This window comes from Eurypyga helias, unplaced genomic scaffold (assembly GCF_000690775.1).
Source record: "Eurypyga helias isolate BGI_N326 unplaced genomic scaffold, ASM69077v1 scaffold2606, whole genome shotgun sequence".
Taxonomy (NCBI): Eukaryota; Metazoa; Chordata; class Aves; order Eurypygiformes; family Eurypygidae; genus Eurypyga; species Eurypyga helias.
The window spans coordinates 4,241-28,500 of record NW_010257025.1 but is presented as its reverse complement, the minus strand read 5'-3'; the positions used below and the strand labels follow the sequence as shown (position 1 = coordinate 28,500).

The 24,260-nt window shown below is 42.3% G+C and overlaps 1 protein-coding gene across 1 annotated transcript in view; it reads left to right on the top strand.

Moving 5' to 3' along the window:
- The window catches only part of ESR2 (estrogen receptor 2 (ER beta)), a 42,466-nt gene extending 19,383 nt beyond the window's left edge, over positions 1-23,083 (top strand). Inside the window, exons 4-9 of the mRNA XM_010153848.1 lie at positions 1,047-1,163; positions 10,948-11,247; positions 16,308-16,446; positions 18,881-19,014; positions 20,675-20,849; positions 22,894-23,083. Of these exons, the coding sequence (XP_010152150.1) occupies positions 1,047-1,163; positions 10,948-11,247; positions 16,308-16,446; positions 18,881-19,014; positions 20,675-20,849; positions 22,894-23,083 (1,055 nt within the window). The remainder of the gene's footprint in view (positions 1-1,046; positions 1,164-10,947; positions 11,248-16,307; positions 16,447-18,880; positions 19,015-20,674; positions 20,850-22,893) is intronic.
- The last annotated feature ends 1,177 nt before the right edge of the window (positions 23,084-24,260 follow it).

Genomic DNA, 24,260 nt, shown 5'->3' with positions numbered 1-24,260 from the left:
GTATTTGGTAGGGGGTGATTTGACTGTGTTTACACCAAGACCATACCCAAGTCCAGTTTACAGTAATAAACCTTTGGACCAGGTTATTGATTCATGAAATACAATAATGTAAAGGGTCTTGGGTGGGAGCAAGGTGACGTGGCAGAGAAGGAAAAGAGAACAGAGAGGCTGTAGTGAAAACTGATGAAAATAAGAAAAACACTTGTTCAGCCTATCTCAAAGTTACACCTTCTCCTTATGCTTTTTTTTTGTACTATACAGTATACGATGCTTTATACTAGTCTTCTTTCTCTCTTGGCTGCTTTTTTTTATTAACTTTGGTCCAGGGTCGGTCCTCCAAAGGCTTCTTCCTTCCTGGAACTCACTGCGTCAGAAAGTTCAGTAAATAGAGCTGTAGTTGGCTTATATCTTTGCAGGACTGAAGCTGTGTGCACTGCTCTTTTCACCTCTACTGAGGAAAAAAACCAAACCTACTATCTACCGATATACAATAAGAAGTTGGAGGTTGGAAGCAAATTTCCACAGGAGCATATGTCCCATTTTCAAAAATGACTCGGTACTAGAAGGTGCTTGGCTAAGTCATCGATAAAATCATAGAATCACAGAATGGTTTGGGTTGGAAGGGACCTTAAGGATCATAGAGTTCCAACCCCCCTGCCATGGGCAGGGACACCTTCCACTAGACCAGGTTGCCCCAAGCCTCATCCAGCCTGGCCTTGAACACTTCCAGGGATGGGGCACCCACAGCTTCTTTGCACAACCTGTCCCAGTGCCTCACCACCCTCTCCGGGATGAATTTCTTCCTGATATCTAATCTAAACCTCCCCACTTTCAATTTAAACCTATTGTCTGGTTAGTTTTTGAGGACACGGATTGGTGTTTTCAGTATACGATAAATATGCATTTTTGCATCAGTTCAATTAATGGAGCTTAGATGTGTGCATAGGAAAAAGTTGAGATGCTTGGAATGAAGAAGGTCCTGAATTGGGAAATGACCAAGAGAGACTGTTGGAGATGTTAAATTTTCTCTTCTTCCTCTGCTGCAGGACACAACGACTACATCTGCCCAGCTACAAATCAATGCACGATAGACAAAAACAGGCGCAAAAGCTGCCAGGCATGCCGGCTACGCAAGTGTTATGAAGTGGGAATGATGAAATGTGGTGAGTTTTGCATGTCTGTGTTGTTCACTTGGGGTTTGCTGGCTTTTTTTCTTTTCCCTTCAGTTAATTCTCTATAGCTTTCCCGCCCCCTTTTTTTTTTTTTTGAAATCCTAAAAAGGCAAACAGACAATTAGAGCAAGGTTTAAGCTGGTGTTAGGGGAAGGAATGCACGGATTCTTAAAGCAGAAGACAACTTTTCATTTTCAGAAGCAAACACGTACGGTGCAGGTTCAGCACAGGAAAACCACAGTGCTTCTGCAGAGCTCAGTTACCTGCATGCTACGTTCTGCAGAATGGGAACCCGAGACCTGCCGCTGCCTGAGCCTCAAACCAAACTGAAATCCCTGCTAATATGGGGTAAATGAGCCTGTGCTGTGCTCTGCTGGTTGAATGTCGTGCAGCAACAGCAGTGCTGCATCAAAGCAGTAGTTGATTAACCCAGTATCCTGCCTCCAACCGTGGCAAGAGTGAACACATTGTGAGGGGTGTAAGAATGAGACCAGCACCGAAATGAAACCACTGCTGACAACTCTCAGCTTCCAAAAATTAGCAGTTGAGGACTTATGGTCTAGACGAAATTTCTTGTATTTAATAGGTTTCAGTATCTTACTGGAATGACAACTTGTCCAGTGTCCCTTTTTTTAATCCTGTGAAGTCTTAGCATGTACAACATCCCACTGCAAGAAGTTCTGCAGCTTGAACAAAAGGCATGTGAAGAACTACCCCCCTGGTTGCCAGGCTTTTTGGAGAGCTTTAATGGGACAGTGGGAGGGCTGGTTTTGTTTGTGATTCGGTTTTTTTTTTGAACAGGCTATTTTCAGATTATGTCCTCCAGCTCTTCCATCAAAAGAAGTAGTGAACAACCACAGTTTCTCTGCACCATTTAGAATTATCCAGCCTTTTCTCTTATTCCCATCTTGTACTTAGACATGTGACTTCATTGTAGTTGTACATTTATAGATGATATTTTAAGGGTTACTCTTAAGAAGAACGTAACTTAAAAGGTATTTCAATATCTCATGTATTTTCGCTGTCAAGGTTTGTTGTTTTTTCTTACCCCAGTGTACATGGTAGAAATAGGCTCAGAGTAGAAAACTGGAGTGGAAAGGAAGTCACTGTGCTTGGTCCTCTGTGATTTGCAGGTGTGCATCTCATTTCATCCCATTTAATGTAGATACTTATCTCTATTTCAAGACTAGGCAGTGTTTTCAGTTTCTTACTGCTTTGATCTGAAGGCTGTTTGCAGAATATTATTTCTTTCATTACGAACACTCTTCAGAATTCCAGCCTGCATTTATGGCTGGACAGTTAATGCCCATTTGTTCTTGTGGCAACATTGTCTTGTAGCTTGGAGGTTCCTCTTCTCTTTATTGTTAAAGCTCTGGTTGTATTTACAGACTACATCATATCCCCTCCTAACATTTATTTTATGCGTCTAAATAAACCAAGAAATCTGCTCCCCTTGCAAAAAAGGAAAGTAGAGACAACCTGGAAGTTGTCAGGGTAGCTTGTTCCTCAATCTATCCAGGCTGAGAAAATCTGTTTTGCACTTGGATGACCAGAATCATGGACAGTATTCCTGTGAACTCTCCTTACTGCAGTAGCACTAATACACATCTGTTTCTGCAGGACCTTTTCTCCGTGTGCAACCCAGGAACCTATTTGCCTTTGTCAAGGTTGCATCACGCTGGTAGTTCATAATCATTCTATGAGCTGTTACAATTGCACCCTCCTGTTCATTTCTACCTGATAACTCCCAGCTTAGAGCTACAATTCAATTGTTCCTTGTATTATTTCTGCACTCCTGAAGTACATCTGGTTTCTGCTGCTCACGACAGCTAGTTCTTTCTCTATGAAGCTCCTATCATCTTCTGCATTGATGATGCAGCTCAACTTCATTGGTGTTTTTCATTAATATGGTTTCAGCTACCTTTGCTGTTGCGCCTCCAGAAAGGAAAACCTTACTGTTGCAAACAAGCCTCCTTTTGAAACCCTACTTTCTGAATGGTGTTACTCACCTTTGTTCGTCTTTGTGACTGAGAATTTTACTCAATGTTTTTCCAACAGAGTTTCTATCAAGCCCCAGTTGTGGAGCTGGAGAGTTTTTCTAAGCACTGATTCCACTGTGGTATTGTAAGGCAGTCCTCCACAATGCTTTCCTCAAATGAATCCTTTCATTGTAATTGTCCAGAAAGTCTTGATTTGTGATTAGATCTCATAGGCACTATGGTATTACAAGTAATAAATAATCATAATATGTACTTAGGTCTTAGCCTGTGTTCTTTTTAGTCTTGTCACATATTCATAAGCCTATTTTTCCTACCATAATGAATGTTTATAGGACACTAATGATGGTGCCAGCCCCAAAATGACACCTTGAAACTATAACAGGAATTGTGGGGTTTTTTGTAAAATTAGGTTTTTTTAATAGTAGCACCAAAATTTGTAGACTCTTGAGAATTTAATTGGAGAATCTTAACAATTTGATTTCAGAAAAAGGAATATATACATTACTCAGAATAGTGCTGATGAGTTGAGGCACCTGTGAGTAATGCTGCTGTGTGGACACGGTGACAGGCATTTAAACCAGATGGATTTTAAGACTGTCTTTCTTGCATGAAACATAAATACCATTCCCTGCAGACTGGAGTGATTATCTTTAAAATTTTTTCTTGTTAGAGCCATGCATTAATACCTTTTTTTTTTTTACTGTAGAAAGCCATAAAAGAGTATGTTTTCTTTTTAATGAAGGCTTTTCCCCATCTCTGCTCCTTCCCAGGTCACCCAGAGAATGTATTGGGTCACATCTGCTGAAACCCTGGGTAGGATAGAATAGTTTGTAAGAGCATTTTTGCTTGGTGGAGACTTGTTGTCCATCAGAAGTGATAAAAGAACCTCCATTATCGCTTTAGATGAAAGCTCTTCATAAAAACTCTGCACTGTTTGCATCAAATCTGTAAATCCTCATTTTGCCTATTATTGATAGACACCTTGAGAAAAATACACATATATATGTGTATGTGTATTTTACACATACACATATGTATGTGTATAGCATATTTTTCTGTGTGTAAATGTGATTGGGCAGTACACACCACCCTTAAATCAGTAGGAGTCAGTAGGAAAGTGTTGCTTTGGGGTTTCCTGGTCTGAAATTCTCTTGGATGTCAGAGCATTCGTACGTGTTGAGAAGGCAACCCAACAAGCCACAGATATTTCGGTGGAAGCTAGCTGGGGGGTGCTTTGTATGAAGGTGACAGTGGATTTTCTCACAGAAGATACCATCATTGCCAAAAGCCCAGTGAGGGTCTTGGACTGTGCATCTGCAAATTTCTCAGTACGAAGTCTGTGTCGCCTACTGTTCCAATCGAGAAAGCTATGCTGAATTTTGCTGCTAGGGCTGCTAGCAGTGGTGAAAAAAGAATTGCAAAGCACTGTCATCAGGTACTAGGAAAACAGAAATACTGCAGTAAACACTGCCCAGCAAACTCAAATAAAATGGATCGAGGTAAGATTGATCTTCTCTTGGAGCTTTCTGGTGTTTACCTGGGGAGCCTGAAACAGACTGGGCTGTTTGCCAAAGGCAGCAAAGAAGAGGGGAGTTGCTTCATCACTTGGCTATAGCCCCTCTGGAAGCAGCTATGCTCATACTTTTCTGCTTCCTGAGGCCCAAACAGAACTCTTCTACAAAGAGTTTTCATTTTCCCAGTTGGACTCGACTTACCTTTTATTCCCCACCTACCCACTCCACTCCTGTATCTTTTTCCCCATGTGCCAATTCTCAACGTGCTGAAAACATTGCAGAGAGAAAGTCCCTCCCTGCCCCACATGAAGAGGCTGAGGGGCCGCACTCAGAAGCAGTGGGTAGAGACTGCCCTTCAATACTGGCATCATTCCGCAAGCGTGCGGGAAGAGGGAGACGTCTCTGTGGGCTGGTATGGTTCAGGGTTTGGCTCTTTGCTCCTGCGCTTGGCTGCTGCGTGCGGTTTCTAGGCAGCCCTTTGAAATACTGTAAATTACTTTTCACGCAGAAAGCGTGTAGGGGGGAAATGTTTCATGGCATTCTCTGGCCATCCGATGTATTAATTGTATTTTAGCTATTACCGAAATTGCTGCAATTTGAGCTGGTGCTCTGGTGCGTGTCTGGCAGGCGGCAGCTTCTTTGTCAGTAGGTCTGCTCTGTGAATAGGGGCGTACTCACCAGCACGCTTGCGTTTGCTTTCAAAGGTGGCTGGAGTGATAATGTATACCTGAGCGAGTTTTAAGCTCAAACACTTGCAAAAACTGATTATAATACGTTCAGTGGTAGAATCTGCAGTTGCTGATGTTAGTTACCGAAGCAGCTGCCAGGGGTCAACATCAGTAGTAAGAGCAACCTGCCCTATAACTGCCCACCACATCAGACCACAGAGGCATTTGTGATTTTCAGAGTTTGTAAAGCAGAGTTGCTTCAGAAATAGTGTGTTCCACCGACAGTAATACCTGCTGTAGCTTGTTCTTGGATGAGTGAACAACGGGCTCATTTTAATGACTCTTTTTTTCTCGATGTGTCTTATTTCTTACGCTTGTGAGCATTTACCCATGTGGTCCATGGTGTTGTAGCTCAAGGTCTTGCCCTTGCTTCAGCGTTCTCAGCTGAATACAGCTATTTTCTTGTGCAAACAGCTCTCAATAAGGAGAGTGCTGTAGGACGCATTGAGGGATTTGATCATCTTGTACACTTCTCCAGTTGCCTGAATTACCTTTATATGACTGAGTATTAGCTGTTAAGTACAGTTAGGGAGTTTGTGGTACAGTCAGAAGTGGTCCCTAATTTTATTGCTGTGTCTTTACACAGATTGGTCCACATCTCAGCGTCCAGTTAAGCCAAATATTAAGCTGGTCTATAAGTATTTATGATATATAAAGAACTTAACACATGCCTGTTGGATGCTAATAGATGTGCAGGTAAAATTATCAGTCCTGCCTAAACTTTGGATGTGACTAAAATCACAGAAGTTCCTTTACGTTCTTGAAATGCTGTTTTAATTGGAAAGGCTGCTACTTTCTGATGTGACAATTGAATAGCAACTTAAATGTTGTTTTCTTAGTTGTGTGGTCTTACAATGCATTTTTTTTTTTAATACAAGCAGAATAAATTTTAATGTGGAAATAAACAGTACCTGTCTCATTTACTGACGAGCTGTGTTTTATGCACACTGCTCACTGAATCAGCCTTTGCCTGCTTTGGCAATATACGGTAAAAATACAAATAATAATTCATAATCTGGTTTGTTTGGCGTTTTTTTACCCCCTTTTTCCTCATCACCTATATCTTTTTCAGTAACAGGGGTTTTCATGCAGAAATGTCATAACACTCCTAGAAACTGTTTTTATGTTTTAAATGGAACATTTTTTTAATAAGTACTGATTATGTAGGAAACTTGAGTTAGTTGGATAACCTAAGGTGTCTTAAAGGGGCTTGCTATTTCCCAGAAGGAACCCTCCACAAATACTGAGACCTTTAATACTGTCAATAAGTATCACAATCTGACTGAATTATTTTATGATGGATCATGTAGTGCAGCTGCACATATGAGAATTTTACAAGATTTTATGAATTAAAACAGGATTCTGAACTACTCTTTTTCTATTTTTTTTTTTTTTTTTAATTTTCTGATTTCTTTGATCTTCATTAAAGTACCTGGTCACTGTGTGTTTATATTTTGGATGGGCTACAAAATGTTATTTAGAAATCTTTACAACAGTGAATTGGAAAGGATAACTTGGGTCTTGGCATCAAAGGCCTGATATTTTCTGTGCCACAGAGTGGTCTGGGTGACAGCGTAAGAGAGTTGAGGACAGCTGATCAGAGGGTGTGGGGTCCCACGAGACACGACTTGGTTCACTTCAGTGCCAGGAGCTGAACTAGGGTCAGTGAGTTGGTTGCAAGTGATTGCTTGACCATGTGTTTCTTCTGGAAGGTGTGTCCAAACTGCTGGAATTTCTTCCTCCTGGTGTCATCAGGTATCTCCTTGTCTCCTCAACTCCCTCTTAAACCAGAAGTTTTTCTGACTTTGTCACTTTAGCCCCTAACTGAACAACTTTTCCATGTGTTTATTAAAAGACTGCTATTTGTATGTCTTCTTTTTTGTGACTCCACAGCTCCACCAGGTATTAGAGAACAAAAACTACGCATCTCATGGAGCAGTTGCTATTTTTTGATAGCCCAAGACAATTTCTCCCCTGCCCTGCATCTCCCTATAGCTTTTAGGCCCTCTGTGCTCTTTTCCTTGTTTTGTCCTTCAAGATGCCAGTGTTCAATGTGCTTCAGCTTTCTAGATAGTGGAAACAATGTGAGGTGTACTTTAGTTCAGTTCTGAACTGGTGGTTACGGCCTCTAACATGCACATCCATATGGAAATCAGACCCATGGAGATGTCTGTAGGTAGACCACCCTGATACCTAGGCATTTCCTCATCTGTCTCCACGGTGCTTTTGTTCCAGTTGCTTAGTTCACCGTTGACGTTTCCTCTCTGTCTTTACTGATGGAAAATATTTACATGCTTTCTGTGTATGACATCACTTCAGAACAGTCTGCAGCCCATTGTGCCATTTTAATGTTTTTCTGAAGCTGACAAAGCACTTTAGATTTTCCTTTTGACCTGTGTGCATTAGTCCAAATGAAGCTTAGTACAGAGTTCACTAGGTCACCCAGTGTCTTTTTAGGAATTAACCTATACCTTGCTGTCCTTTAACTGTCTCAGGAAGAATTTGTGACTTGTGTGGTTCTGCAGGTAGCTTCTTTTTTCAGGTATCATCAAGTATGATTTCATGAATCTACCATAAGATAATGTCTCCAGCTCTGATTGTCTCTGCTGATATGTTATCTTTCCCGAACTGCTGTTCAGCTGCACCGGAAACTTCTAGCCTCAGGTATCATTCGGCTAAGAAGTTGGTTCTGCTAATCATTGATTGTTTTCCTTCCATCCATTATTTGTGCAAATGTCCTGTCAGTACTCAACCAATTTCATTCTACCCATATTCCTTTTAAGGACACAAACCCATCCTTGCCCAAAATGGTGAACTTCCAGATGATAATATTTCCAGTTCCAAATGCCTAGGTCCAAGTAGATTCCTCCATGCCTGAAGACTCTTTGTGGAACAAGCCTTGCCTATTTGTATTCTCCAGTTTCTTGGGTCTTCAGATAGAGGGTGTTCTCAAATACTGAGAACTTCTTTAATGGCCATCTGTTCTCTTTTACATCTGAGGTGGTTTACTCAACAGGCAATAAATAAGGATGATAGCAATGTGCACTTGAAAGTTTCACATCCTTACGACACCATCAGATTTTGCTAGTCCTTATCCAGTCTTTTCAGTGCCTTCAGGTTATACCACGTTGGCCTTTGCATCTCAGTCTTCTCACAGGTCGACTGAAATGGTGCTCGAGAGCTGCTGAAGACAAGACAAGACTATAAGCTGAAAAGCCACCTTGTCTGAGGAACCTCTACCACTGAGAGTCTGCATACACCCAACATGTTATTGAGCAAGATAAAGCCTTGTCAACAGCATCTGAAATTAATATTTGGTGCCCTTACTGCCTTTATTTTTAATCTGGCTTATGTTTGGACCTCTTTGGTAACTGAAACCCAGCGCCAGAATTTTATTTCCTGGTTGGAATTTAGACAACTCAGAGTCTATATAACCCTGGAGATGGATGAAGAATGGTAGGAACTGATGAATCCAGTAGCTGGAATAGAAGGGAAACTGCCACATTGCCACGACCCCAGGTCCAGTAACAAGTCTGAGTGTGTATTGTTATTAGGCACATTCACACACAATACCTGTATCCACAGCCACATGGATCAGCACAGATGGAAAATCTCACACTTACGCAAACACAATCAGTGGAAAATATGTTCATTTATACAATATGGATCCTTCCAGTAGCTGGGTTTAGATGCAATCAAACAGTTGGGCTGTGGATCCCCATATCTCCCCAGCTGATGGCCTCTGGGTCTTCAGCCTCTCCCCAGCTGCTGGTACTCAGACCTTCTCCCACACAAATGGTCACAGAAACACACACGTGCTATGGATCCCTCCGGTAACTGGCTTTAGAAGGTCAGTGTTATTCGGTAGCTGGCCCCTGGAGAGCCTCTCTTTGTCCAGGTACCTTGTGCACAGTGTCTTGTGCGCACACTGAAATAAGAGTCTGGCAGTCGGACCAAACCTATGGCCCTACCACCAGCTGACACCCAGATCCTCTGGTCTTCCTAGTAGATGGCTTGGACTGCCTGGCCTTCCAGGTCAACTGAAAAGCCTTTCCTGTTGACTGATCTGCTGGGTGTCATGCCTAGACCACAGGCTGATCATTCTCCTTTGATAGCCCTGAGCGTAGCTTAGTCACTGTGCTTGTTATCACTGATTAGGTTCTTGGGATTCTTCCATCTTCATCCTTTGCTTTTTTGTCTTCACACGTTTTATGAAGCCTTTGATCACATAACCTAACGAAGAAGAACCAGAAACTGTGACCAGGGCAAGAAGTCTTTAGGCAATACACCAAAAAGACTTCATAAATGTAGTGGTGTCAAGATAGTAGCAGAAAGGATGTTTTGTCAATTTTTTTGTGGGACTCAAACCAAGTGAGACAACTTATTATGCTTTAAGATTCCATGGTCTCAATGTACGCAGTAAGAAATGTTGGTCTGGTATAAATTTATGTTAGCACAGGTGTTTTCATAGCTGTGAAAATCCAGCCTTTGAGTATCATATGTCAGTAAAAGTATTGATGACCAGCACACAAAATTAACTTTTAAAAGATTTAGAGGACAATTTAGCTGTGATATTACAAATGTTAAGTGCTGGAGGATTCCAGTGTAAAGATCTTTTCAGTAACAGTATTTTCAAATATCCTGCTTTTTAATATGGCAGAGTCTTGCACATTAGTTGCTGCCAAGGTTTATTTGTAAATCAATAAACACAGTCCTTGTTATAGAATATGTTGAAGGGGCGAGGGAAGTAGAAGCCATGGCTGGATGCTGTAGCAAATCCCCATACCATGTTTTTGGAGATACTTTTAGGCTCCTTCCATGGCAGCTATGAAGAACAGGTAAGAGTGGTCCCACCAACATCACTGACAGAGAATTGGAGAATGTTTGGTGTTGTCAGAATGAACAGTAAATTAATTTCAGGAATTTAAAGGACTTTTTTTTGCAACAGAAATAGCATTCTGCATGCAGAACTCCGAACAGGGGCTTGCTAGTTGCAGGTATCCAAATTTGTCTGCTGGCTTAATGGGATGTAGGAAGAAAATGGGTTGCATCTCAGTAAGTCCTCCAGCTGAACACTGAGCCAGTAGTGAGGCCCAGCTGTGCTTCTGGCTGAGGTATTTCCTCTGTATCATGGCCCAGACTTCCAGAAGCCTTTTCTTTCTCCAGTTTACATCTAAAACAGAATTTTAAAGCAGAATTTACAAACAGCTGTCTTTATTTGCATTTAAAGCCCTGATTTATCTCTTTTTGATGTCAATGGGAATTTTCCCATGGATTTTTAAAGTGGGTTAGCTGAAGTTCAAAAATAAACATTTTAAACATTATTTTTTGTTTAGTAGCATAAATAAAAGCCTCAGCTGAAGTCAGTAGAAACAAAGTTAAGTCAGTGCTGAATGCTCTAGAAGTTCTGAAACTTGATGCTTAGTATTAGGACATCAAAGGCTTTTTCCCCTTCTCCCCAAAAATTTGGATTTACATAATGCAACACCGAGAGGAAAAACACTTCAATGCAATCGTGTGCCTCTCCTGTCAGGCTCAAGAAGAGAACGCTGTGGATACCGGATCCTGCGTCGCCATCGGAATTCAGATGATCAGGTGCATTGCATCGGCAAAGCTAAGAAATACAGTGAGACGGTAACCCGCGTAAAAGAGATCCTGCTGAGCACAGTCAGCCCGGAGCAGTTTGTTTTAACACTTCTTGAAGCAGAACCTCCCAACGTGTTGGTGAGTCGTCCCAGCAAACCATTCACGGAGGCCTCCATGATGATGTCCCTAACAAAACTGGCAGACAAAGAGCTGGTCCACATGATTGGTTGGGCCAAAAAAATTCCTGGTAAGGATTTCAGTCTTGGCTTTATGTTATTCAATGCTTTTGCCATCAATGTATCATTCTTTAACCTGAAATAATAGCACAGCACAGTGAAAGTGCAGTAAGAATATTTTAAGCTTTTTATCCTATAAAGTAATGGATAATTTATTGCTCTCAGTAATTCACCTGGATCCAATTTGATTTAGACAACAACCTACCCATAATTTGCTCTCTGTTGTTAGTCAAATACTTGTTCATTTTGCTAAAAAGCACAGGTGGTGTTGCACATGATTTCTACCTCATCAACTTTAACTATCTGATTAATCTGATTTAAAAGGTTCAACAAATGAAGCATTACCTAGATTGCTATAAAAAATAAATAAAGACCAAATTCTTCCCTTGAATCCTCATAGAAGGTGTCCAGTACAGCTGGTGAAAACTGAAGTCCGTCCAAGCACTGAGTGTCTTCAGTTGCTTCCGTTGACAGAGCTGCTACACAAGAGCATCAGCTTGCTAAGTGGCGCATAGTATCGATCTTGGAATTACCCTGCGCTCTCCTTCAAACCAGAAATCAATAAGGATGCTTTTGGTTGTTGGCGACACAGAGAACGTGCACTAAAGTACAGCTGCATGTGTTATTGTCTTGAATGTCTCAAATGTGACCACGGCATCGTGGCAATGTGCCATTTCACTTCTTACAAACTACGAGCCCTCAGCATTTGCAGTTCCTTCTCCGTGAAGCGCCCATGGTTCAAACAGTCAGGATAAAGAGTAAAAGCCAGAATAAAAGCCGACAGCACACAGAGCAGATAGTCAGCAAAGGTGTGCAGAACAACTTGCTGGCAGGCATAGACTAAACCACAGGCTGTGGCCCTTCAGCGAGAGCTAAGTTGACCAGCAGGTAGTAGTGAGCCAAAGGAGGCACTGAATAATTGCTAGGTGTGTAGCAGCGTGGGGTTTAATCCTGAACTTCAGATATGGTGCTTGGCTGGAAGCGATCCCTACGCCTGCGCTTACCTCGCATGGCTGATGCACTCTGCAGCGCGTCTGGTAGTTCTAACCCCACGTCCATCAGGACTGAGGAGCTGCACAGCATGGCTCCTCCCTTGGATTTGATGCTGAAGGCAACCCGTGTGTCCTGGTGTTGTGCCCTGGTCTTGTCACTCATTCATACTACAAACAGCGCTTGCGGCTGCTGGGGTACGCACCCAGGAAGACATGACAGCAACAAGCTTGGCAAGGAATGTTTCCTATAATCCTTAAACTAAGAATTTAGGATAAGGGAAGTTTATCCTACTTCAGATCTGGGTGGAGTGGCTGAAGGTGCTACCAGCTCCAGCTGAGGGACCCAGTTGCAGATCACCATTTCCAGGGCTCAGCTGCTGTGTGGGAGGGTTCTGGGGTGATGGTTTTGGGGTGTGCAAATCCCAGGTCAGCTGCTGAGTTGCTGGGGAGGAGATGCTTGAACAGCACGGGCATCTTAAACCACGCTAACCATTTGCAAAGCGAGAGTGTTTTTGCCGTTAATTTGGAAAGTTTTAAACTGAGAGCTTGAATCCTTAATCCTTATTTTAGCTGCTTGAAGAAACTCTGAAAATAACTGTAAAGTAGGTAACCATAAGGGGTGAAGTGGTGTCTGTTGCTGTAATCACTTGTTTGCCCAAAAAACATGGTTAAAAGGTATCCTTACAGGGGACTCCATATAGTTTTATTAATCTGGTGGGGAGAGAATTGTGAAGGAAAACCAGAGAATGTCATAGAAAACGACCTAATTTTAAACAACATTTGAATGTGAAAAAAAAACCCAGAACAACCTTTTCAGTTTTCTGATTGTTCTTAGTTTTTATTTTTTTTAACAATGTCAGCTTTAAAAACAAACAAAACAGAAAAACCAACCACAAACCCAAAACCTCATTGAGATAAATTTTTTAAATTCTTTAAAAGATCAGTTTCCAAACCAACTCCCGTTTTGATATTGATCGCTTTTAGTTTATTTTCAACATCTCTCAGAAATGAAATCTTTTTCTTGGCGCCAAGAAAACTGTATGAAGAAAATCCATTGAAGCAGTCAAACCCCTTCAAAACAGTTCCTGGGAATGTCGACGCTTTATCGTGTATGTTTGTGTTTTCTAAGCACTCCTGTTACACAGAAGTAAACACCATTTTAGAGCAATGCCAGCAACAGATGTGATGTTTAATATGTACCTAATTAGAAGTAATATTGCCATATTACACGGTAGCTGGCGCATTTACTAGAGTGTAGATTTTTTTTTTTCCCTATTAAAATGGAGGTGATAACTAAAGCTTAGGACAGAGATTTTCAGTTTTAAAAATTCTTGCCCAAAGTTAATAACCTTCATCCATGTTCAGCTTCCTGGAGGTGTCAGGTCTTAGAAAAAAACAAAACCCAAACCCTGAGCTCTTGACTAATGGCCCAGTGGATTTTACTTTCTGTGAAGCCGAGTATTTGCTTTTGTGTAGCTGGGTAAGAAGCCCATTTTTCACTTCTAAATTATTGTTGGATATTATTTTGACATCCACTGAAGGTGAAAGCAAATATTTTTATTTTTCCTTATAAATGCTGACATTAACAGTAACGTTTTGCATAAATAGGACAGATAAATGTGTTGGGGTTTTTTGGGGGTTTGGTTTTTTTTTTTGGTCTTATTTAATATTGAATGACCTCTTGTTATGAGTTCTACTTTGTGGCTGTATTTTTGTCTGATGGGCTGTATTTGTGTTGTTGCTCAGTGAAACAGAAGTTGACACATGGATTTTTTTCATTCTGAATTTCAAGTATTTTAATTCTAACTTGTCAGAGGGCAGAACATAATTTGTAGAATTGCCTTTTACTCTGTTGATCTAGTCTAAGGGAGTTGAACGTGGTTCATAGCTGAACCTGTATTGCTAATGGATAAGATGTTCTCATAATACTGAAATTTGGATTCATTATGCACCCTACTATGTTGCTGGCCAGAGCAGTGTGTCTTTTGCTACTTACTACACGTCCAGCACAAGTTCTTTTTTCTTGTCTGTCTTAGAAATGTATGATTAAATGGTTAGGTACAGAGCACATGATTTAAAGGACATGTACTACAGCCCTAGAAAAGTAATAGTTTAATGTACTTGGCAGGAAATGAAATAGGACTTCTGGCACTGCCATGGAAGCTGTGGTGGTTATGTCTTGTCCTCGATCTCTGAAGCATAAGATTGTTAGAAAAAAGTGTAGTCCTTTTACTAGCTGTGCTCAAGGGTCATAAATCATACTGCTGGTGCTGATAATGTGAGTTTAGCAGTTGACAGCTGAGATAAATCTGGGTCTTTAAGTATCTGCAGATTGAACGCTGGGACTCGCTCTGACATCTCCCTCAGCTGAGATAGTTCTTAAACCAAATAACTGGTTGTTTGTGCTAGAGAAATCAGCACACGCCTGTGTGAATCTTTATTTAAATGAACGCCTAAAATGTCTTTGGGCTGTTGTTTCCCAGGAAACTGCCACTGTCAGTTTATACTATTCACACTTCCATGCTTGTTTTTCTAAAAGCAGTTTTAAAATTATGAGTGTTTGTCTGGCAGATAATCTGCTGTTGGCTGTGGATTCTGTAGTAAATTCTGTGACAGTGAAATCCAGGAGGGAAGGTACTGCCCATAGGCTCCTGTTTACCCTTCCTATAAAATAAGGAGCAAGGCTGTCGATTTTGAAAGGCAGCGCTTTTAGCAATGATAAGAGAGAGTGCACATTTCCCAGTCCAGGTCACCGTGGGGTTGTCACTGACTGTCTTCCAGCCTAGTAGCTGAATAAGTTTAAAATATATGGAGCATTTGCATAAATTACTGACAACAGGTTCTTTGACAGCACAAATGTACTGTGTGCATTTTAAGAGCTCAGGTATCTGTCAAGAACTATGGGAAACCTGTCTCCCATGGCCAGGCTGTGTTAGGATTTTTCACTATGCACAGTTGTAGATTCCAGCTCAACTAAAAAGGAAGCACCTTTGCTAAGAGCCCTATCTAAGGCAGATCTGCTTTCAAAACTGTGACCTGATCTTGGTTTTGAACACAGCTACGCTTTGACCACTGAACTGGTCAACATCTTATCCATTTCCACCATCGTATTTATTCCCTGACTGAGCAGTCTGCTTTCCCACTTGCATTTGGATAATTCACAATTCTGTCCTCTGTGTTTTGGGTTGGTGTTGGGTTTTTTGAGTGTGTGGGGTTTGGTGGGGTTTTTTTTCCCCTCCATCATATGTGTTTGTTTTATTTCTCTTTATTTGCCTTCCATGAGTCTTTTTTGCAGGGGAAGGGAAAGGGAGGGCAATGACTGCCTCTCCCTTCTGGCTGTGCTGCAACACAATCTGATGTCTTGCTATAACTTCGGGAGACAACTAAATGCTGGAACAGGCTTATGCACGATCACCTGAATGCTGTTCTTGTTTCTAGGATGCTGTGAATGGAGGCAATGAGAACACTAATACCTTCTACCCTTGTCTTTTTATCTTCTGGTTTATTGCAATTCTGGGGAAGGGGATGGCAGGAACATGATGGGCTGGGGTCAACATGCTAACACAGAGGCACCAATATGTGGGTTCTTTCATAGTTACCCAACAAACCCAGAAATATGCCAGTCCTATGAGGTTAAAAAGCCCCTGCAAGTGACAACCATATGCATTCTGGGGGAAGAACAGACCACTTTCTTAGGAGTCCTCTGCAGAGCAATGCAGTAATCTCCAACAAACGTGAGTTTCCCGAGTGAATCCCCAGTGCCTCTCAGGAGGCTGTGGGATCATCATCTAAAGAGGTGGCCCAGCATAAGGCAGGACCTCTGCAGTCATTGAGCCTCACCAGCTGTATGGAGTAATTGCTCGTTTCATACGTTTTGTGGAAGATTTTGCAATGCTAATAACAAATATTTATGTTCCTATTTGAGACGGCAGCATGGCACTTCTGATGTCAGTGCTGCTTTTCCTGGCTTTCTTCATCACCCGTGTTTTCTGTTTCTTTTTGTTTCTCATATACTGAGTCTTCATCAAAACAGAGAAATAAACAAGTTGATTTATTTTATGCTACTGTCATCATTTTAGGCTTCATCGATCTCAGTCTCTATGACCAAGTAAGACTCTTGGAGAGCTGCTGGATGGAGGTTTTAATGGTTGGTTTGATGTGGAGATCAATTGACCATCCTGGGAAACTGATTTTTGCACCAGACCTTGTATTAGACAGGTAAGAGAAATAAATTGCTTGAGAACACTTCATATTAGCATGTTTGGAGGTGGGGCAAATGGTAAGAAGAGGAGGATGAAGTACGGGAGATGCTATTAATATTTTCTCGAACAATATAATTTACTTGTATTTGTAACAATAATGCCTTGAGGCTCCACATCCTTAAGGAATGCTAAATACAAACAGTATTGTTGAACTTGCAGAGACATGTAGCATGTGACAGTGTGAAGTTTCTCTGTATTTTTTCCCCATCCTTTGTTTTGTTCCTTTTGGTCCATGTCTCTAGATGCTGAAACTGTAGACACATCACCACTACGCTGTCAATTTCTCCCCCCATCCCTCAAAAAAAGAGGACACGTAGTGCCAGGCCACATTTTAATTATTTTAAGTGGCTTTTGTACTTGTTTTTCTTCCTGCTACTACTGCAGAATTCACAGATAGCTCTAATAACGAGCTTTGTAGCACTAGCCAAAAGGGATTGCTTTCTGTTGACCTAGTCTAAGAGAGCTGAACGTGGTTCATAGCTGAACCTGTATTGCTAATCAATAAGATGTTGTCGTAATATTGAAATTTGGATTCATTGTGCATCCTACTATGTTGCTGGCCAGAGTATTAAACAGCTAGCTTGCTGTTTAATACTGAGAATATTTTTTGAAGCTAAAGCAGGCTGTTTGCAAGTTTAAAAACTATTTCTCCGTAATATCGGGTACCAGCAAGGAAGAGTATGGATTAGTAAGGATGTTTTTCTACAGGACCTTAGAAGGATTTGACTTGGGCTTCCCATTGGTAAAATGTCAGGGAAACAATCTACGCTGTTGGGTAGGCTTAAAATATCTCTTAGCCTTTTCAACCTGGGGATATTCAGATCTGTACCAGTTCTGTGACTTGAGCTCAATAATAATCATCATCGTAGGTACAGAAAGCAAAATGGGTTAGTGAGAGAAATAAATTTAATTTATAAAGGATACAGAATAAATTATTATGCGCTCATATAAAACTCAATGCAAGGACACGCTGTGTTGGTCAATGCAATGATAAGGAATTGCGGAAAATGTATGATACATTCAGTTCCTTGGGAGCTAATATGTGCTGAATAGAGTGAGCTTATTTGATGCATTCCTTCATCTCCATGAGACACAGCAGGGTGGGAGCTAGTAAGCATCTGGGCATGCTGTAATTTTATTTTTTCTGACAGGCTTATATGAAGCTGGTCTGTAACTTGATTTTGTTTTTTTCTTAGCTGAACTTCAGATACATTTCCTACATAATCTTTGTAGACAAGTACTCTGATTCTTGTGTCTTTGTTTTGAAACTGGCAGCTGCCTGTCCTTCTCCAAAGCTTAAAATTCTCCTTTGCTATGAGGAACAAGGGAAATTGGCAATATTCAGGCAGCTGAGCTCCTTTCTGCAGGTAGTACTTGCTGCACCTGGACAGCGTTATATGCCTGTGCCTGCCTCGCAGCCTGAAGGCTCAGCACCTTCCTCTTGGGATCCAATAGAGGAGTGGAGTTCTTTAGTTCCCCTCCACTGCTGTGCTTAAGTCTGTCTTGTCTGAAAAACACTACAGAAAAAAAAAAATCACTTTACAGATAGTGTAGGAGACAACCCTTTGAATACTGTGTTGTAGAGCTTAATTGCTTTTTCAGTCCAATACATGACCCAAAAAAAAAAAATCCCAAACAAAACCTAACCAAAAAAACTGGAACAGTAACTTCAGTGGTTCCAAATTTGCTGCTGCTTAATTTTAAACCCATTGGAATGGCTTAGGGTTTTTTGGTTTTGTTTTTCTAGATCAGAAAATGGGACCATTTCTAATATCCAAAATGGAGAAAGTTGCATTCAGTAAACACCTGCAAACATAAAAAAAATAACCAAACCACAAAACCACCAAAAACCCCAAAATCCACTTACATTTTGAAGGTGTTCAAAGAAAAAGGTGCTGGGAGTAGAGGTTGTTTTATTCTTTTAAAATGTCTTATTTTTCCAAGAAACTTATTTTAGGGGGTCTTTCTTATTCACTGAGTCCTGAGGCCTCCTCGTGTACAGACCGATGCTGCCGGGTGTGCCACTAACTCCCTGTGAAACAGATCTGAGCAGTGGTTCCAGGTGGTACTGTGCCCTCCACCACAGGGTTTCAATCCGGTTATCCAGAATTACACTGGCTGTGAGGTTAAAGCCTCTCACAGAAATATGGTCATACTTACCTGCGGACAATCCTGCATGCGCTTTAGAGAGAAAATCAGTTTCTTAGAGGTGCTGACCTTCCATGCGAGCATAATTTTCAATTTAGATTTCATGATAGAACCTTTTGAATTCTCCCAAAGATGAGACGGATAGGCCTTTTGCAGCCTCCTTTGTGCTTTGACTTTTTTCTGCCTGAGTCAGAGTTGGTTAATTCTACTTTTTCAATAACATTTTAAATGTGTTTCCATAGGGACGAGGGGAAATGCGTAGAGGGAATTTTGGAGATCTTTGATATGCTCCTGGCCATGACCTCGAGGTTCCGAGAGCTGAAACTGCAGCACAAGGAGTATCTGTGTGTCAAGGCAATGATCCTTCTCAATTCCAGTGAGTACGCAGTTGACTCTGACGCTCACCAAACTGTACTTTTTATTTTGAGGTAGCTGGGAAATCAGCCTCTAAAAATGTCAGAAATATCAAATGAAATAAAAAACATTGAAAGAGAACAGTAGGAAAGGACTTTTTACTGTCAGATTATAAGGAGTTTTGCTCAAGAAATTTCTAAACTCTATTATTTGATGGCTTTATGGTCTGTGTTGTAAGAACTGCATGAAAGACCCAAAGTCTGAAGGTTTCTCACATGGGCCCAGACTGTAAGTCCTTTTCAATGAGAACTTTAGCTCGTGTCGCTGTGGATCCTGGTCATGTGTAAAGCTGCTGTAGAGCTCTAAAAACCTGTCCTTAATTCTTCATTCTAGTAAAACGAGTCACTCAACTGAGTGATGATTTATTGGGCTTAAATGTTCCTATTTAATGGTAATTAATTGACAGAAATGATTGAAAGTACTCAACGGTTCTGCGAGATGAGTTTCAGGATAGGAGCTTTGCTGCACAGCCTGTTACACAAGGCAAGTAGGAGTGTGTGTTTGCTAGTTCAGGGTACTCTGCAGCAAAACATTTTTATTCCCCAGAACATGTTGTAATTCATGTTGTCAAAAAAAATCCAACAGAATAACACGTGACTATTAACATCTACTGTTGTTAGCAAGGAGCTGCTGCGTGGTTCTCAGCCTCTTCTATTGTGAAGAGGAATAGTCCAGCTGTTATCCCACTTTTTTATTTCAACTGACAACAAAAGCTGTTCTCTTTTTCTTAAAAAGTCCACAACAAGAAACCAACCAACCAAAAAACCCAACAAAACCCCATGTTCATCAGCCACATTTTCTTCAAAGCCTTACCTCTCAGAAAATTTTTCTTTTGACGTCTCCCTGCTCTCCTTTTTTGTCGAATTTGATATTTTACTCCTAATTTTCGAGGTGTTCTGGAGCTCTGTCCTTCCATAAGTATCTTTGGGAGGACTTTTTCCCCACCGGCCCCCCCCAGGTCTCTTACAGTCTGTCAATAATGTTGTTGTGTTTTCAGACCTTCCTAGTGGTGATTTCTTCTCCTCCCTCTTCATACCCCTAGCCCCCCCCTTTTTTTTGCTTTTGCTCACTTTCAAGGTTTCTCACTGTAGGGAAGTGCTGTGTTATGGCACCCTTAGTGAGCTGTAGGGAGACGATGGCAGGCTGAGTCTATGAGCAGTGTCTCTCACCATGTTCTCTGCCCTCTCTAGGATACACTCAGAGAAAAAAAGGCTTTTTTTCAGCAAGAAGTTATTAGAGCAAGCATATATATAGAGAGAGAGCAAGCATAATGCTATAATTCACAATTGTTACTAAACTACAAGGTAGAGGGTGATTCAAAGGAGAAAACCCTGGAGGATGGAGAGCATAGCCATTCTCTGGACTATGAGCATGGTCTATGTTCAGCACATTGTCTGGGGAGGATTTGGGAGAGTTACTCAGTTTGCAAATGTTGTGACTGTCAAGTTTTGGCAAAGGAATGTAAGTCAGAGCTTACTGTGGCACATGGAGCATCATTTGCACAGTCTTGAGTGGGGTGTCAGGAAATGTACCTTCCCTACTCCTGCTGCAGTTTTACATCAGAAAAAACCCCACAGTCTTCTTCCTAATGAGCAGGGAGTATTTTTCTCTTCTCTGGTCAGGCATGTTTCCCTTGTCAGCAGAAGAACCTGAAAGCAACAGGAAACTGCATCACTTGCTTAACGTAGTCACAGATGCTTTGGTGTGGGTCATTGCAAAGAGCGGAATCCCCTCACAGCAGCAGACAACTCGTCTGGCCAATTTGTTGATGCTCCTCTCCCACGTCAGACACGCAAGGTAACTTTTACAGAACGGGTGTAAGGTGTTAGTGTTTGTTTATTGCAGCAACAAAGGGAGACTTGAGCTCCAGAGCCCTCCTGAGGGAATCCTGGCACTGCCCTTCATCTCTGTTCACTTCAAGGCTTTCCGTCCCAGCACCACTGAACAGGCAATATACTCAGGTGCTGGCTGGCACTCAGAAATGTTGTGTGGACATTAAAATGCTCTCTTAACTGTAGGGCATTAAACTGCTTGTTATGTACCTGCCTGAAAAGTTTAACCGTAATAACACAAATTCAGGTTTAAAAAACCCCAACAACCTGGCCATCAAAACTCTTCCATCCAAAATAAGTGTCCCTTTCAAAACTGTTCTGCTGTGTGAGCCTTGGAAGACAAAGCGTACTTTGGGTGCCGTGTTTGTCCCAGGCCAAATTTGTGGTCTTTCTTCAGCACCGCAGCATTTTTGCCAAGTGACTCATGCTACGGCGATGCCACGCTCCTGCGTTGTCCATGGGAAGCGGCTCCTCAGCTCCCTGCCAATTCCTGGACCTCCTTGAACTGCTCATCTTTGCTTGTGCTACAGCAGACTCAAGCTCAGGGTCCTACGAACAGGCGCTTTAATTTTCAGGCTGTTTGCCGTTTTAAATCATTACACAGAGACCAGCTATTCACAAAGCTGGTTTATCTCTGGGATTTGGACTCTGTGTTCGGAGAAGACGGTCCTGGAACCAGGCTGGAGAGTGCAAAGGGGAGATGGGCATATCTGACTGTGTAGGGACACTGGCAGACAGACAGCCGCCTTTGCAACAAGCACCCTGGGAGAGCGGGTGGCAGCAGCAGGGACCTGACCGTGCCAAAAGGCAGCTTTTAAGAGCCGGTTTGTGAACTGGGGGTGAGTTTTGAGAGCTTGACCCTACAGAAAGTACAGCACCAGCGAGAGCTGAGCCGACTCACGGCTCTGATGCACTGCCATCACCTTGGGTTGCCCACTGTGGTGTGACACCGCATCGCAGGAGCTCTTTTTCTCACATGGCGTGAATAAACAGTCGATCTTTGCAAAATGTTTATATTTTCTTATTAAAACAAGAGTTTTTATGCTGTGCCTGCCTCAGCTGAAGTGTGGAGGCTACTTGTTGGGACCTGTCTCCTTTACGCTGCTTAGCACTGGTCAGTCAATTATACTTAATTCTAGGAACGATGCTCTCAGCCTTCATTACCAGATGATGCAGGACTCTGAGGAGCTGGGTGTAGGGGTGGCCCGCAATTTCTTCTTTGCCATTAACATATTTATAACTCCTGAATTGGCAGCAGAACCTCACTTTCCCGGAAGCATTGCCCCCCTCCCAATCCAATCCACCGGGTCAGCTATGTGCTGGCTGGCTGCTGCTATTTCTACTGCGACAAATTTGGTGTTGAGCAAGCGCACTTAGATTTCAACCCCAAAACCTCGAGGGCATCCAAAGTCTATGTATGTGCAACGGCAACAGCCATCTCCTGTTAGTCTGAATCGTGAGAGCCAGAGAGCGGTCAGGCCAACGAGGTGTCGTTATATCTTGCTGCATAACAAAGAAAAGATGAGTTTGAAAGCCTGTAGCCACCTGTAAGGTCTGATGCTGGACATGCAGAGAGGAAACAAACTGCCTGCAGTTAGCCAGGGTAGTTTGGTCTTCCTACTCAACCAGGCTGGAGAGGTCAGTAGTCACTAGAGCTACATACTGTAAATTCCCCTTTTGTGTGAAGCTGCAGCGTGTGGGCCTCCCACGTTTACAGCATCAAAGAGGGTTTTCTCTTTGATTTCAATAGGGTTGGCACATCTGTGTTATTTTCTGGAGTCAGTTTGCGTGGTGTAAACCAAATCTTAGTTCTCCAATCAGTAAAACACTCAGCTTGAAAGTATTGGGATGTTGTTACTGTTGATAGTGGTAAGTGATCGCAGGGACTACAGCAGCTAAATACTCTTAACTCCTAATAAAAAGGGGACTCTGTTGAAGCACTCTGCATGTTTTCCTTCTCTGCATTGCTGGATCCAGATGGCTGACTTACTGTCTGTTCTCTTTCACAGTAACAAGGGAATGGAGCACCTCCTGAGCATGAAGTGTAAAAATGTGGTCCCAGTGTATGACTTGCTGCTGGAGATGCTGAATGCGCACACTCTCCGAGGCCAAAGGAAGTCCCCGGTCACGCATCCCGAACTTGGCCCATTAGATCAAATGGAGACCGGAGACAGTCTGCGAAATGGGGCAGCCCAGTAATTCTATCGCGACCTGGAAATGTGATCAAAGCTATGGGAGAAAACCGCTGCTGTGATGGGACTGCTGAAGTGTGAGCAAGTGCGAGTCCTCACCTTTTCTAGATTTGCACAGTGGTATCTCGGGAAAGGCTTGTGGGCGGCACACCTCTGTCCGCGCTTCTGACGCGACAATAGCTGCACTGGTATAGTGCCTTTTCTCAGACTCTTCGAAAGCACCTTACGTAATTAAGCCTCGGAACAGGACTGCGAGACAGGGAATTAGTGCCTCCCCCTTTCAGAGGCAGGTGGACTGAGACAAAGGGCCTGGTTTAAGATGACAGAAGTCTGTGTCAGGCCTAGGAGTGAGCACCCCAGTCTCATCTCCCAGACCAAGCTCTAAGCACTGACTAGACAACCTCCTCTTTCAGTGTGAGGTTGTATGATCTGTAAAGCAGCGTCGTTTGGGACAGATTCGCTCATCTGTACGTGCTGGTCCCTGGGGAAGACCTGCTTTGCAGCTGATGTAGACGAAGTGCCGAGATACGTCCGGTGTAGGGAGTTTCCTTCTATTCTTACATATGCAACGGTTGCAAAGGCCTTCACTGGAAGGCCATTCCGAATAGCTCCTAGGGCCAGTTCAGAGCCTCTTCAGACGTGTTAAACCAAGTTTGTATTTTGTGAGCCTGTTCTTCACACTCACATTATTAACTGTGTGTAATCCTTCAGTGCTTTAAACAACGGCCAAACTGCCTAGATATTTCAGTCAGTGCTCACCTTTGAAACGTGTTTTGTCTGTGAGATTAACGTTGTTTTATATATTTATTAATTATGTTAAATCTATTGTAATATTGAGGTACAAGAGGCTGCTTTGTGAATATTAACTGTTTGCATTTGTATATGATCTGCTAATCAGGGCTCGTGAAATCAGCCAGAAACAAACCATCTTCCCTCCCCTTTTGACTCCCGGGTGGAATTATGTCCTACCCACCCAAAACCTGTCGAAGCCGCCTTGCAGGGGTTGTGGCAGTGGACGGGAACCTAAGCTGGGACTTGCTTTTGCCTGCTGCCCTCGGGCCTGCTGCTTGCTCGTTTTCAAAGCACACGGCACCTTACGCAGTGGTTTCCTTGTCTTGTATAGGACCCCTCAAAAGGCAGAGGGGATGATGATTTCACCCTTCCTTTGCTTCGCAAATGTGACG